This window comes from Mus caroli, chromosome 9 (genome assembly GCF_900094665.2).
Source record: "Mus caroli chromosome 9, CAROLI_EIJ_v1.1, whole genome shotgun sequence".
Taxonomy (NCBI): Eukaryota; Metazoa; Chordata; class Mammalia; order Rodentia; family Muridae; genus Mus; species Mus caroli.
In genome coordinates, this window is record NC_034578.1 from 48,023 (window position 1) to 63,408 (window position 15,386).

Genomic DNA, 15,386 nt, shown 5'->3' on the forward strand with positions numbered 1-15,386 from the left:
TTTGCTGAGAATGGGATGTTGATGTCTCCCACTATTCTGTGGGGTGCTATATGAACTTTAGTCAAGTTTCTTTTATGAGTGTGTGTGCCCTTGCATTTGGACCATAAATATTCAGAATTGAGAGTTCATCTTGGTGGATTTTTCCTTTGACCAGTATGAAGTGTCCTTCCTCATGTTTTTTGATAACTTTTGGTTGAATGTTCATTTTATTCGATATTAGAATGTCTACTCCAGCCCGTTTCTTGGGATCATGTGATTGTAAAATTGTTTTCCAGCCTTTTACTCTGAAGTAGTGTCTATCTGTGTTTCCTGTATTCAGCAAAATGCTGGGTCCTGTTTATGTATGTTTATGTAGTCTTTTAGTGTATGTCTTTTTATTGGAGAATTGAGTCCATTAACATTAAGAGATATTAAGGAAAAGTGATTGTTACTTCCTGTTATTTTTGTTGTTAGAGGTGCAATTATGTTTGTTTGGCTATCTTCTTTTGGGTTTGTTGAGAGATTACTTTCTTGCTTTTTCTAGGGTGTAGTTTCCCTCTGTATGTTGGTGTTTTCCAGCTGTTATCCTTTGTAGGGCTGTGTTTTTGGAAAAATACTGTATAAATTTCGTTTTGTCATGGAATACCTTGGTTTCTCCGTTGGTAATTGAAAGTTTTGCTGGGTGTAGTAGCCTGGGCTGGCATTTCTGTTCTCTTAGGGTCTGTATGCCATCTGCCCAGGATCTTCTGGCTTTCATAATCTCTGGTGAGAAGTCTGGTGTAATTCTGATAGGTCTGCCTTTATATGTTACTTGACCTTTTTTCCTTACTGCTTTTAGTATTCTTTCTTTGTTTAGTGCATTTGGTGTTTTGACTATTATGTGACAGGAGACATTTCTTTTTTGTTCCAGTCTATTTGGAGTTCTGTATGGGTCTTGTATGTTTATGGACATCTCTTTCTTTAGGTTAGGGAAATTTTCTTCTATAATTTTTTGAAGATATTTACTGGCCTTTTAAGTTGGGAATCTTCTCTCTCTCTTATACCTATTATCCTTAGGTCTTCTCATTGTGTCCTGGATTTCCTGGATGTTATGGGTTATGAGCTTTTTGCTTTTTGCATTTTCTTTGACTTTGCATTTTCATTTCTTTTGTCAATGTTTTCTATGGAATCTTCTGCACCTGAGGTTCTCTTTTCTATCTCTTGTATTTTGTTGTTGGTGCTTGCATATATGACTCTTGATCTCTTTCCTAGGTTTTCTAATTCCAGGGCTGTCTTTCTTTGTGATTTCTTTATTGTTTCTATTCAATTTTTAGATCCTGGGTGATTTTGTTCCTTTTTTTCACCTGTTTAATTGTGTTTTCCACTAACTCTTTATGGGATTTTTGTGTTTCCTCTTTAACAGCTTCTAGCTGTTTACCTGTGTTCTCCTGTATTTCTCTAAGGAAGTTATTTATGTCCTTCTTAAAGCCCTTGAAAAGTGATCCTCTTGAAAAGTGATTTTTAGATTCCTATCTTGCTTTTCTGATGTGATCGTGTATTCAGGACTTGCTATGGTCGGAGACTTGGGTTCTGGTGATGTCAAGTAACCTTGGTTTCTATTGTTTATGTTCTTGCTCTTGCCTCAGGCCATCTGGTTATCTCTAGTGTTACCTGCCCTTGCTATATCTGACTGGAGCCTGTCCTTCCTGTGATCCTTGCTTTGTCAGAGCACCTCAGAATCCAACTGTCTCTTTGATTCTGTGATTCTGTTATCCTGTGATCCTATGATCCTGGGCATGTTAGAGTGCCTGGGAGTTGATCTTCCTATGGGTGTTGTGGTACAAGCTTTGGGGTTCTTGTCCAAACTCTGTTCAGAGAACCTGTTCAGACGTGAAGAAACCATTGCCATTGGCAGGTGTAGTTTCTGAGTCCCTGGATCCTGCTGGTCCCAGTTACTCCTGGTGTTGGGAGATATGTTGTGCCCTCCTTACCTCTAATCCTGGGTGTATTAGAACCCCTGAGAGTGGAGCTTCCTCTGGGTGTTGTGGGACTGGATGTGAGTTTGCGCCCAGGGTCTGCTCCCTGTTTTACAAGTTATTGTGAAAATCGATAAAAGCTTCCAGGACTGTGTCTGGAATCTAGTAACACGTCCATATTGATTATGGCCAATATTTTACTCTGTGATGAAATATGACAGTTTTTGTTAACAATTAGTATAGCATATTTTAAGAAATGATTAATCTTAGCTTTCTTCTTAGAATACTAAATGCAAACTATTTTGTAGGCTATACAATGTTATTTTGTATTTTATTGGAAACCTGGTCTTCCCAGGCCAGTGTTCATTATTGTAGATCCTTGAGAAGACTGCTTTTTTTTTTTTATTGTCTCCTTATATATTAAGTGTGTTATACCACTGAGTTTATGGGTTAGAACCATGCTTATTCATGGTTTTTGATCATACTACATTTTACAGTTTTCATGAATGATAAATATTCATTAAAAACATGTTAGTTGAATCTGAGGATGCTGCTGTAAATTGTTCTGTTTTCTTTACAGTATTAAATTTGATTCCTAAAGTTAGGATGTAAGTTGATATTGAATTTGTTGGAATTTTATTCCTGTTAGGTTCACTTCACACACACCACAGATTATTTTTGTTTTTCTGTATTTCTTTTGGGACTGGACTTTAGTGGCAGTTGAGGGCATTTTCATGAGGCTCAGATGTTATTTTATTAATCTCATTCATGCTTCTTTAGATTCATTGATCTAATTATATAGCTGGACATTAATGAAGACATTAATTGCTGGGACTTCTTCACTCATCATCATGCTAACTGAAGATCTGGGCTAAGTTCCTTGAGTGCTTATTCTATATAATTTATATATATAATTTTAAAAAATTAAAACAAGAACAGAAATGAAATAAACCTTTTGAATGAAAAGTAGCATCATTAGAGATCTGAGCTTGAATCACAAAGTGTTTAATATCTGTGAAGAAAGGCCATATTATATTAGAAGAGATTGCTTAGTAAATGAATTTGAGTATAATTTAAAAGTCTGTTTTGCTATTAGTTTTGTCTTTAAACTTTAAAAAAGTTTTTTTTTAAAGCTATATCACCAGCCCTTCATTTGTTCCCTTTTTCTTTTTTAAATATTTATTTATTTAATATAAGTACACTGTAGCTGTCTTCAGGCACACCAGAAGAGGGCACCAGATCTCATTACAGATGGTTGTGAGCCACCATGTGGTTCCTGGGATTTGTACTCAGGGCTTCTGGAAGATCATTCAGTGCTCTTAATTGCTGAGCCATATCTCCAGCCCTAAAGTTTTTTAAAAGTTATTTTTAGTTATGTGATTATGTGGAATTGGGATGTTATGGGAAAGTGAGTTGTGGGTGCCTGTGCAGGCCAGATATGTCAGATCTGGAGCTAGAGTTACAGACATTAGTGAGCCAACTGATGTGGGTATAAGAACTGAACTCCTGGGTCATCTGTTAGAGCAGCACAAGTTTTTGATCCTGAGCCATCTCTCCAGACCACCTTCAGCTTCTTATCAAAGTCTGACATACATTAAAAAGTGAGAGCACAGTGAATATTGTCATAGAGTGTCAAGGGAAATTGGCACACAGTTGAAGAAGTAACAGTTTTAACATCCTGGAAATGTTCTTGTCCCCTTCTAGTAACTGTCACTGGAGGGTACCAAGTCCTATTTTACCTTTTGTCTCTTTGATTCTTTTGTCTGCATTTCAAATTCCTCCATAGTGTTGTAAAAAGCTGAGACTTATTTATTCTCTTTACTGTAAATTATTCCATTTAAGAACAGGCCATAATCCTTCTCTAGCCATGGATATTCCCATGTTTGAAGTACTATATAGGCTGTTTTGTTATGAAGATTCCTGTGCATGTCATTAGGAGCTTGTATGTGTTTCTTGGCTCTAGAGCTGGAGGAATCTGAAAGCAGTCCTCATTGGGGCAAGAAAATCAGAAAAAAACATATTAATTAAGTAATCAGTCAAATTTATTTATTTAAGAAACTAGCTATCTTTTAATTTTTCTCCTTTATTGTTTGATTTTTAAAAAGACTTATTTATTTTTATTTATATGAGTACACTGTAGCTGTCTTCAGACACACACCAGAAGAGAGCATTAGACCCCATTACAGATGGTTGTGAGCCACCGTGTGGTTGCTAGGAATTGAACTCAGGACCTCTGGAAGAGCAGACAGTGCTCTTAATCACTAAGCCATCTATCCAGCCCTCGATTAAATTTCTTTGTTTAGATTAAAAATATGAGAGAGTATGTGTGTGTTCATTAAAAGTATTCATATTTTCACAACTAAGGTTTATCTTAATGGCATTATCTTCTATAACTTATTTATACTTTGTGTTGCTTCTCAGGTACATTTCTCTGTGCACATTGATTCTATATTTCTGGGAGTGCCAATCCCACAATATATTTTAAAATAAATCTGACTCATTGTCTTGAGCTCATTCTATGGAATTTTCCATGATCTTCCAGTTAAAAATAATAGTTAAATTGAGCATGGTGACACATCCTTTTAATACTTGGGTGTAGGAGGCAGAGGCAGGCATACCTCTGAGTGCAAGGACAGCCTGGTACACATGAGTGCAGAGTGCAAGGTTGCATAGTAAGGTCCTGTTTCACTAAATAAACAAATAATCCTTCACTTCTTTGATTTCTCCATACCTTTCTTGTATTGTATAATTTTATGATTGTTCTTTTAAGTGGTATTTGCTTACAGTTAGTTTTGTTTCTCATTTCATCATGACAAGCCTTTGTACCTTGTAAAAGTAGGCATGTAAATATATAGTGAATTTTGATTGTGGTTATAACTTCTAAATATTCAAGGTAAGTATTTAATTTTTTACTTTAAAAATGATAAAAATAGTAAATATTTATTATACAGTAACTACCCATTAAATATAACTAATACTTATTATTGGAATTTAGCTACAGGAGTGGAGGATGGCGGATTAAGCTGGCTAAGAAAGTCTTGTCAAAGAATGAAGGAACAAGCTCAAAAAGAAAACAGAAAATTTGAAGATATTGTAGCTGAAAAATACGGGGTAAGTATTTATGTTTTAAGGATATATATATTGTTTTCATAGTTTACTTGAAAACTAAGTATCTTTGTTTGGAGTCCTGAAACATTTTAAACTGATATTCTTTTAAATAACTTCCTGCTTGTGATTATGTAAGGATATTGCTTAGAAATGTTTTTACATTTGTTTGTTTGTTTGTTTGTTTAATGTGTGTATAGAGGAATGTGCATATGCAAAAGGCCCAAGTGGAATTTAAGGGGACAATACATGGGAGTCAGTTTTATCCTTCCCTCATGTTGTTGTCTTCTACATATTTGCATCCCAAGAATTGAACTCAAGTCATCAGGCTTGGTGAGAAGTATGTTTAGCAACTTATCTATCTTGTCAGCCCAGCCTACAGTATCTTAAGATTAACATAATGAATTTAAAATCCAAATGTGTTAAATGTAAAATATGCATATGTTTAGTGTAAAAGTAGCATTTTCCTCATTGGAAGGAAATATAAATAATACAGGGAAGTCTTTATAGTATACCTTTAGGGATAAGGATTGTTGACATCTTGGTAGACTGGACATTTTCATATATTTTAGCATATTGGCAGTGTGACTGTGCTTCGACATATTTTTTATTTTTTAAGCCATTTTAATGTCCTTTCACTTCAGATAATGTTATACCTGAATATCCTAGCTGTAAATACACTCCCAATTACATACTCCTTTCCCTGTAGAGTTTTTGCAAAGATTTTTTTTTTGAGTCTAATTATGTATCTTTTTTCTTCTTCTTCTTCTTCTTCTTCTTCTTCTTCTTCTTCTTCTTCTTCTTCTTCTTCTTCTTCTTCTTCTTCTTCTTCTTTTTATTTTTTTTTTTGGTTTTTCGAGACAGAGTTTCTCTGTGTAGCCCTGGCTGTCCTGGAACTCACTTTGTAGGCCAGGCTGGCCTCGAACTCAGAAATCCACCTACCTATGCCTCCTGAGTGCTGGGATTAAAGGCGTGTGCCACCACGCCCATCTTAATTATGTATCTTAATCTGCGAGTCTTTCTTTTTCTACACTACCTTAAAAGCTATTTATGTGAACCTTTTTGGGTAGAATACTTTTTTTTTCATGTTTCTTTCCCCATCTTTATATCTAGAAGTACTAACATGTAGTTATGAGGTTCTCTAGAATCAAATGCCATGCATCTTTTTTTTTTTTTGAAAAAAAATTAAAAACATGGATCTGTTTACTAAACTGTATAGAATTTCTTTGTCAATTTGATTTTTAAGAATTTATTTCGTCGGGCGTGGTGGCGCACGCCTTTAATCCCAGCACTTGGGAGGCAGAGGCAGGAGGATTTCTGAGTTCAAGGCCAGCCTGGTCTATAAAGTGAGTGCCAGGACAGCCAGGGCTACACAGAGAAACCCTGTCTCGAAAAAAAAAAAAAATATATTTATTTCATTCATTTTACATGAACTCCTCCTACCTCCATTTATTAGTCTTTCTTAGTTTTAAACGGTTTTGTTCTATTGACAGGGATCTATAGTTTTAGCAGCATAGTATAACCTCTTGGATCTGAAGTTAGCAGTATGAATTAATTATGACTTTTTAAAGGTTGTATTTATTGTGTCTGTGTGACACTCTTGAATAGAGCATTTGTTCTTAGTGCCTCTCTCTTTGAAATATTTTTATTTGATTTAATTATTTTTCTTTATCTACTTATGATTTTTAAAGTATTTTGTTGGAAAGTAGTGTATTGTGATTTTTAAGGTTCTGTATTTTGGTTGGGAATTTTTATTGTACCATTTAACAGTATATCATGACACAGTGGCATGAGGAAGACAAGAAACTAAACTTTTCTTAATTATAGGTATATTATTATTCTCCCTTATAGTCAATGGAAATATTTCAGTCAAAATTAAAAGAAGCCGAAAAAATTGCATACAAAAGAGAAGACTGTGGATGGGAACGGTGGAGAAAGCCTGCATATTCAGATACAGCACAGTGTAGTCAAGCAAGTGGCACATCAGACTTAGTGAAATGTAAAAATCTCTCAGAGGACAGCCACCTGGAAATGGGGCCAGCAAATAGCAGCAACTATAAGTTTAGTGGTCCTGACACAGGGAAGAGATCTGGGACTTTACAAACCTGTAGAAGGGAATCTGCCCTAAGAAAAAGCCAAGATTCTTCTGGAAATTTGAGATCTAAATTCTTAAGACCCTCTGATGAAGATGAATTGTCATTTCACAAGAGGAAAAATTTTGAATCTTCTACTTCATATTCTCCATTAGTGGCTCAGGCTTCTTTGCATTGTGACTTTCGAAAACTCACAGAGAACAGTGAAGAAAGTTCAACATCCTGGAGTCGATCTGATGGGCGACAAGAAAACACAAAGCCTTCAGATAAAAAGCCATTAGAAACCTGGAGCTACAATGCCAATCAGCACTCTACAGGAGGTAGAAGAGAACAGTTACAGGCTGAGAGCATGAGTTGTGGTCCACCAGGAAGAGGACTTCAGCAAGACATGACGTTGACAATCGCTGGGTATTTTATGTATATGTGTTTTCACATAGATTCATGAGTGGGATGGGATCAAACCTTGGTTTTGTCATTAGTGGTGGCCATGTTGGAGATAGAAAATGTGTGTCCAAAAAGTAAGGACAAATGTCCCCTTAAATGATCATTAAAATAGGTTAAAGGTCTGGGGAGACAGCTCAGATAGCTGGCATTGTAGTGTGCACTTGTAACCCTAGTGCTCCAGCAGAAAGATGGGAAGTAGAAACAGGGAAATTCCTGCAGAAGCTCATGGGCCAGATACTTTGGAAACTTAAGGGGAAATTTTGTTATGATGACTGAATAACTGAGGCAGGGATTAGAAAAAGTCGTTATATAAAGTAGCAAAAATGAGAGGTCCTGTTTGAAACAACCTGAAAGGCAGAACATTAAAGGTTGTCCTCTGACCTCTTGTCATATGCAGCCAAAGGGGAAATTCTGTTAATAATTGATTGAAAAACCATGACAGGGATTAGAAGTCAAACTACCTGGGCTTTATTCTGGGTGCCTTAGGTGGTAGATCATTTCAAGTCCCTAGTTGCCAATGGGATGATGCCATTATTTATTGATATCATTAATATTGACTTAGCAATATTAATTTTTTTCCAGATTAGATAATATGATATTGGAAGTTTGAGGCTTTTAATGAACTCCCTGATTGTCTGAAGGGACAAAAAAAAAAATTAGAAATCATCTCCATATATTTGGAAGAAAAATATTTCTGAGTGACCAAGTAGTGGTAAGAGAGCAAGGTAGAGCCTTTAAGAGTGCCAGAAAGAGTCAGTGAAGGACTACTGCTGGAGGCTATTCATTTGTGTGAACAGTATTATAAGATATGTTAGATTGTTAAATGCCAGGATTCTTGGAAATTTAAAAACCAATGGACTTCAGAGCTATAAAAAATTATCACAGCCAGGCGTGGTGGCGCATGCCTTTAATCCCAACACTCGGGAGGCATAGGTAGGTGGATTTCTGAGTTCGAGGCTAGCCTGGTCTACAAAGTGAGTTCCAGGACAGCCAGGGCTGTATAGAGAAACCCTGTCTCAAAAAAACAAAAGAAAAAAATTATCATTCTGATTTTAGGACTATAAGAGATCATTGTCTGAGTCCTGCATTTTGCAGGTATAAAAACTGAGGGAATTGAGGTTGTAATTCTCATTATATCACTAGGGTTGCTTGATTTAGTAAATGAAAATATTGTAACTTCTTTGAAGCAATTGGACATATTTATGATTTAAACAAACAAATATATAAAAACCTTGTTGCTAACAGGGATTTAACTAAATATAAGCATTTTACCTGGCAAGTCTATAGCCTGTTGAATCTTTACCAGATACTTACATTTTTAAAAAACAAATTTTTCCATGGAATGTGTTTCTTTGAGGTAAGTGTAGTTAGTAGTACTTTTGTTTTTCTTTCTCTTTACTTGCATCATTGGTAGCTTTTTTTTTTTTTTTAAGATTTATTTATTATTATACATAAGTTCACTGTAGCTGACTTCAGACACACCAGAAGAGGGTGTCAGATCTCATTATGGGTGGTTGTGAGCCACCATGTGGTTGCTGGGATTTGAACTCAGGACCTTTGGAAGAGCAGTCAGTACCCTTACCTGCTGAGCCATCTCACCAGCCCCATTGGTACCTTTTCTTTTCCATCCATTGTTTCACTTTCTTTCATCTGATCATTTTTATCATTTCTACTTCATTCTTTCTTTCTTTAAGATTTATTTATTTTATGTATGTGAGTCCATGTACAGATAGATGGTTGTGAGCCTTCATGTGGTTGTTGGGAATTGAATTTTTTAGGACCTCTGCTAGCTCCGGTCAGCCCTGCTCGCTCAGTCCCTGCTTGCTCTGGCCCAAATATTTATTTATTATTATACATAAGTACACTATAGCTGACTTCAGATGCACCAGAAGAGTGTGTCAGATTTTATTATGGATGGTTGTGAGCCACCATGTGGTTGCTGGGATTTGAACTCAGGACCTTCGGAAGAGTAGTCAGTGCTCTTACCCGCTGAGCCATCTTGCCAGCCCTACTTCATTCTTTTTTAACTTGTGATTATCTTATAGGAAAACATCACTTAGTAGTGGCTCATATGAGTTAAAGCTTTAAGCTTATTATTTTTAGAGATAAAATTTACATATGTATAGTTTTCTTTCGTTAGAAAAAAATATATTAGCTAAGAAATTTTAGGAGCTTGAAAGCCAGAGCAGTATTTTAAGTAACCTTTATTCGCCTGTTTTAATTTGAAATATATACTACAATGTTAGTGAACTGGACCCTTTCATTATTTCTTTCTGAGAAGTTCAGTGTGTGTGTAGGGGTGGGAGAGAGAGAGAGAGAGAGAGAGAGAGAGAGAGAGAGAGAGAGCGCTCACAATTTGATGGGAAAATGTGGGTTTTCTTTTTAGAAACTAATTATAATGAGGACTGCAGATATATGCATGTAATATAAGAAAATCAAACAAAATTATACTTCTTTCTTGTATATAGGACAGTAGGAGATATTATGTGTTTCTCTTAAAGTGTCTGCTCAGTGTTACAGATCGTTAGAGAGCCTGGAGAAAGAGATTGTTCTATAAGTATGTTGGAAATTCTAGGCTTCAGGTTAACTTCACTGTTTCTTTCTTACCTTCTCTTGATTTAATTTTTCAGCTAAGGTTTGAGACATGAGGGAAGAGGGGCATTTCTTAACAAAGTGATAGGGTGAAGAACTAATATGCATCCCAGATGAGCATTAGCAGAGACCTTCTGCAACTTTACCCAGGATACATTTGTTATAACAGAGTAGCCATGTGCCAGGCTTTAATAGTCTAAAATATGGCTCTATGTACAATGTCAGAGACAGAAGAGAGATGCAGGAGATAGAAGCAGAAGTACTACCATGGGGCTGAGGAAAGGATTGTGTGCTTGTTTGGTCTCCTTGCTGAGAAAGCATGAGGACCTGAACTTGACTTTAGTTCTCAACATTTTTGTGAATGTGTGCAGTCCCAGATCTGGAAAAATAGGGATGGGGGATCCTTACAACTGACCAGTTAGCTGATAATTCTCTTGCAAACTAAGGTCACTATAAAATTTCATTTTTGTTAATTGAGAATTTGAGGGTTTTTTTTTTAATGTGTCAATCAAAATTTGTTAAGACTGCTTTAAAGCAGCAAGGACAGAGAGATTGGGGACCTGGTGGTTCCATTGCAAAAGAGACCCTGTCTCCTAAACCAAAATCACAATCTAGAAGGGCTAAGGATGTCCCAAGTCAAAAGTGTAGAAAAAGAGTACACAAAAGTTTCAGAATACTGCATCACCCAAACTTCCTTCAGTTCCCTCTGGGCATCAAGGATGGTGGTCCCTTACTGATGTTTCTGCCAGAGCAGCAGCAGTCCCACAGGTCTCAGCACTTGCCTCTGCAGCCTTCTTTTTTCATGGCCACCAAGTCTTCAGCCTTCAGTTCAGGAGTATTTTGATTGTTTGTGTTTTGTTTCTGTTTGTTTTGTTTTTTGGTTTTGTTTGGGTTTTTTTGGAGAGGAAATATTTTTTGCCTTACCTTTTTTTATTGCTCCTTTTATTTTGAAAATTTAAAAGCCTTATGAAGTGTAATTGGCATGATAAACAGCTGTACAAAACTTGTAAATTTTGGAATATGCTTATGTGTATCTTGTGAAACACAGTCTCTGCAAGTTTTCTGGTGAATGTTTATAATATTCCCCTCCTGCCCCCCCCCCCCCCCCCCCCCCCCCCCGTTTCCACATCCCTAACTCCATTTCCATTTCCAGACCCTTCTGCTTTCTTTCACCACAGACATTTTATGTAAGTGGGAAATGCATTGTGTATTTTTGCTGGGAGGCTGGCTTCTCTTACTGAGCATAATTGTTTTTAGCTTCATTCATGTTAATATGCATGTTAATAGTTCATTTCTTTTTATTGATGGGTAAAATATCATTGGTTTGTAAACCAGTCTGCATTCTCATTCCCTGTAGGTGAACATTTAGATTGTTTCCTGTTTGGGACCATTACCAACAAAACTTTAGTATGCACTCATGTACATATGCTTTCTTTTCTATTGCTAAGAGATGAATTACTGGATCATACAGTGCTTCCACTCTAGACTATTTCCTAGAATGGGCATGCCATTTTATGTTACTACCAGTAGAATATGGAACCATCATCTACCCTATTTATGTTGAAGCACTTGGCAGTGGCAGGCTTTTTAACCTGGTGATTAGCGATAGGCCGCAGCTATACTATCTCTTAATAACTACAGATCAGGTGCGGAGTATCTCCTCAAGTTGCTTGTGTGTCTTTTTGGTTAATGCTTAGAATATCTAGTAATGACTTCACTCTTGTTTCCTTGTTGATAGTCCATATTTTTGTTTTCTTCATCTGCTTTATTGATTGCATTCAAAAAGCAACTGGTTTTATTGAAATTTTCTATGATTTGATTTTTATTTCTGCTTTTTAATTTTTTCTTATATTCTGACTACTTTTGATTTGATTTTTTTTTAACTTTTTTGATTAAAGGTGTTACCTGATATCTGTTGTTTCCAAATAGGTAATGAATTCTCTGCTTTCTACAAGGTCAAACCCTAGAAGATCCCTACAAGTTGAGATACATTGAGTTTACACTTTTATTCAGTTCAAAATGCCTTCCATTTTCTCTTCTCTCTTTGCTTGATGCTGGCTGCTGAGGGTCCAGGTAGCTGAAAGCCATCTAACAGTGCTTGTTATTGACCTCCTATTTAATATCATTGATCAGAAAACGTTTTTCGAACAACCTGGTTTCTTAGACTTCCTATGAAAACCAATTTTATGGCTCAGAGTATGGTCTATTTTGGCAAGCAGTTTATATATATATATATATATATATATATATATATATATATTTGTTTGTTTGTTATATTCTTCTTAAACTAATGGATGTTGAGTGGTGTGTTCTGTGAGTTGTCAGTAGCTCATTTAGTTGTTATTCATCTTCCATATTCTTGCTAATTTCCTGTTTACCTTCTATAGTGTTTAGAAATATTGAAATGCATAGTTTTATTGTGGAGTAGTCTGTTGAAATACTATCAGTTTTTGCTTTGTGAAGCTTCCTTATTAGGTACATGGATGTAGAGATTCTTGTGTACTTTTGATAGCTTAATCCATTTTTCTTATAAAATAACCCTCTTTGTCCAGGGTACAACATCTTTTGTTATATAGTAATTTATCTCATATTAACATAGATACATCAACTTTCCTTTGACTAATATTGAGACAGTGTATCTTTCATTCTTTTACATATATCACATTTATATATTTATATTTATAGAACTCCTTTGTTAATTGAAAAGGTCCATAGCTAATACCTGCCTTTTACTACAGGTTTTTTAGTAATCCAATCTTTTAAAAATATTACTGTCAGTTTTTTTAATCTCTGGCTTGTAGTTTCCCTGAGTAGAAATTCAATTTGCATCTTCATTGTACCTTTCGAGACAAGGTTTTGTATTGACAGAGGCCACACTGTCCTTGAATACTCTATCCTCCTAGCCTCCTGTGTACAGATGTGAACCACCAAGCCTGACTATAAGACTAAAATATCTTTTTAATATCTTTATTATTTCTTTATGAATAGATGGGATGCATTTGTACTAATAACTAAATATGACTGTTTTTTTCTATCTGTCAGTTCTTATGTCTTTTGATTTTGATAAGGGTTTTTTCTCTTGATTATGAGTTTTCTCTTAATTACTTTTCTACTTACTTGCATATCTGATATTTGGGTGCTAGATGTTATGATATTTACTTGATGAGTGCTGCATGTTCTCCCCATTGTTTATTGATATGAATCATGGTATAAATTGATCAGTTTCATAAGAACATTTTGAGTCAAATGTGTCATGTATTTATTTTTGGTTTTTGTTTTGAAATGTTGGAAGCCATTTACTACTTAATTTTAACATTTTTGATTTGGGTTCTGAGCAGTATTTTACTGTATGGGGTATTATTTCCTAAGCATTTTACCCAATATTTTCTTACTTATGCAATTATGATTTATGGCTAATGGGACAATTTTTTTTGTTTTTTTGTTTTGTTTTGTTTTGTTTTTTGTTTTTCGAGACAGGGTTTCTCTGTATAGCCCTGGCTGTCCTGGAACTCACTTTGTAGACCAGGCTGGCCTCGAGCTCAGAAATCTGCCTGCCTCTCCCTCCCGAGTGCTGGGACTAAAGTGTGCACCACCACGCCCGGCTTGGGACAAATTATTATATAGATAATATTACCAGAATACCTCAGAACATTTCTTTAATTAACTGGTAAAGTTGTTTTTCTTTTCATAGGTATTGCCTTGACGAACATTCCAGGGCAGCCCTGAGGGACTCTTTCATCATATAGCTTTCTTTTCTTTAGCACTCTGTACCAGGATCTTTGGATTTGTAGGACTGTTACTATTCTTTGCTTTAGACTCCTTCTGGCTCTTGCAAGGTTCCCCCCTCTGTGTTTTGTAGCCTTGACTCTTAAGCTAGGTTATCTGTTGTTGGCTGAATTTTTTTCTTACATGAGGCTTTTTCTGAGATTTGCACATGATCTCAATTTTAAATTATGCCATAGATCGGCCCCAGTCGGCCTCTCTCAATCTGTGGGAAATTAGGGTTCCGGACAGGTGGGCATGGAGTTGGCGATGAAAAGAGTGACAGACAGACATGGACACAGAGAGAGTGTGTATCTGAATGTATTTTCTCAAAGTGAGCACCAGTCTAATAATACAGAAGAAAAACTAGAAAGCTAGGCGAATACATTCATCAAGGTACACTGATTCTTGACACAAAACAAAGAAAATGCATACATAAAAAGATAGTGGGAGCCAGGCCTTATTTACAACTGAGAATAGGAACAACCCTTAATTAAAATCAGCTAAACACAGGAGCCAGGTGAATGTTCTGATACAATGCTAGTCTATTGTTAAACCCACCACCTTTAGTAAATACCTGATTATGCTATTCCTCTGTGCCTAGTGAAAAACCTGCATCAGGGGAATTCCGTTCTACTAAACCCTTTCATGAGTAATACTACAACCCACCTATTTCCTAGGCATTGTGTATTCCTGTGTTTGGGTGTGACTCAGCTATTGTTCTAAGTAATTACTTTGTAGACTAGCCCTGAACTTTTCTAGCTCTATTCAAGTAAATTGTAATGCCAAATTAGTTTAACTATCTCTACTAGAAGTAAATTTGAATGTTACTGACTAGGTAACATTTTTCCCGTATTCCAAGCTCATGGTCGGTTCAAGGACTTTCTAAGACATTGGAACACTGGCAAAGGCTTAGCTATATGTCAAAATCAATCCCTAAAAGCACTTATAATAAAACAATACTGAAAGAGAGCACATGGATCCATACACCAGACTAACATGGGGACAGGTTTTGATTGTACGCGCTAGGGGAATGCCAGGGTTCAAGGAGGCTAAGTTTCCATGAAACTCTTTGCCTCAGGACTGCTTTCAGGTTTCTAAACCTGTCATGCAGACTTCACTGGAGTGGATGTAGCAAAATTACTTTTGTTTCTAATTAATCATGGGCCAGTTTTATAAGAGAATGCACAATTGTTGCTTTTACTTGTTGACTGCAACTAAATATTCTCAAGATTATAGCTCTAAGATGATCAATAACTTGTCATATGGAATACAGAATTTCTCAAGTTTAGAAAACTGTAGTTTGATATTAGTGCTTTTGTTTTCTTTCTTTCTTTTTTTGTTTTTTGGTTTTTTTTTTTTTTTTTGAGACAAAGTTTCTCTGTGTAGCCCTGGCTGTCCTGGAACTCACTCTGTAGACCAGGCTGGCCTCAAACTCAGAAATCCACCTGCCTCT

At 36.0% G+C, this 15,386-nt stretch overlaps 1 protein-coding gene across 1 annotated transcript in view; it reads left to right on the forward strand.

The window, feature by feature from the left end:
- The window catches only part of Cwf19l2 (CWF19 like cell cycle control factor 2), a 73,723-nt gene that overhangs the window by 20,865 nt on the left and 37,472 nt on the right, over window positions 1–15,386 (forward strand). Inside the window, exons 7-8 of the mRNA XM_021171789.2 lie at window positions 4,930–5,045; window positions 6,891–7,540. Coding sequence (XP_021027448.1) covers window positions 4,930–5,045; window positions 6,891–7,540 — 766 coding nt within the window. The remainder of the gene's footprint in view (window positions 1–4,929; window positions 5,046–6,890; window positions 7,541–15,386) is intronic.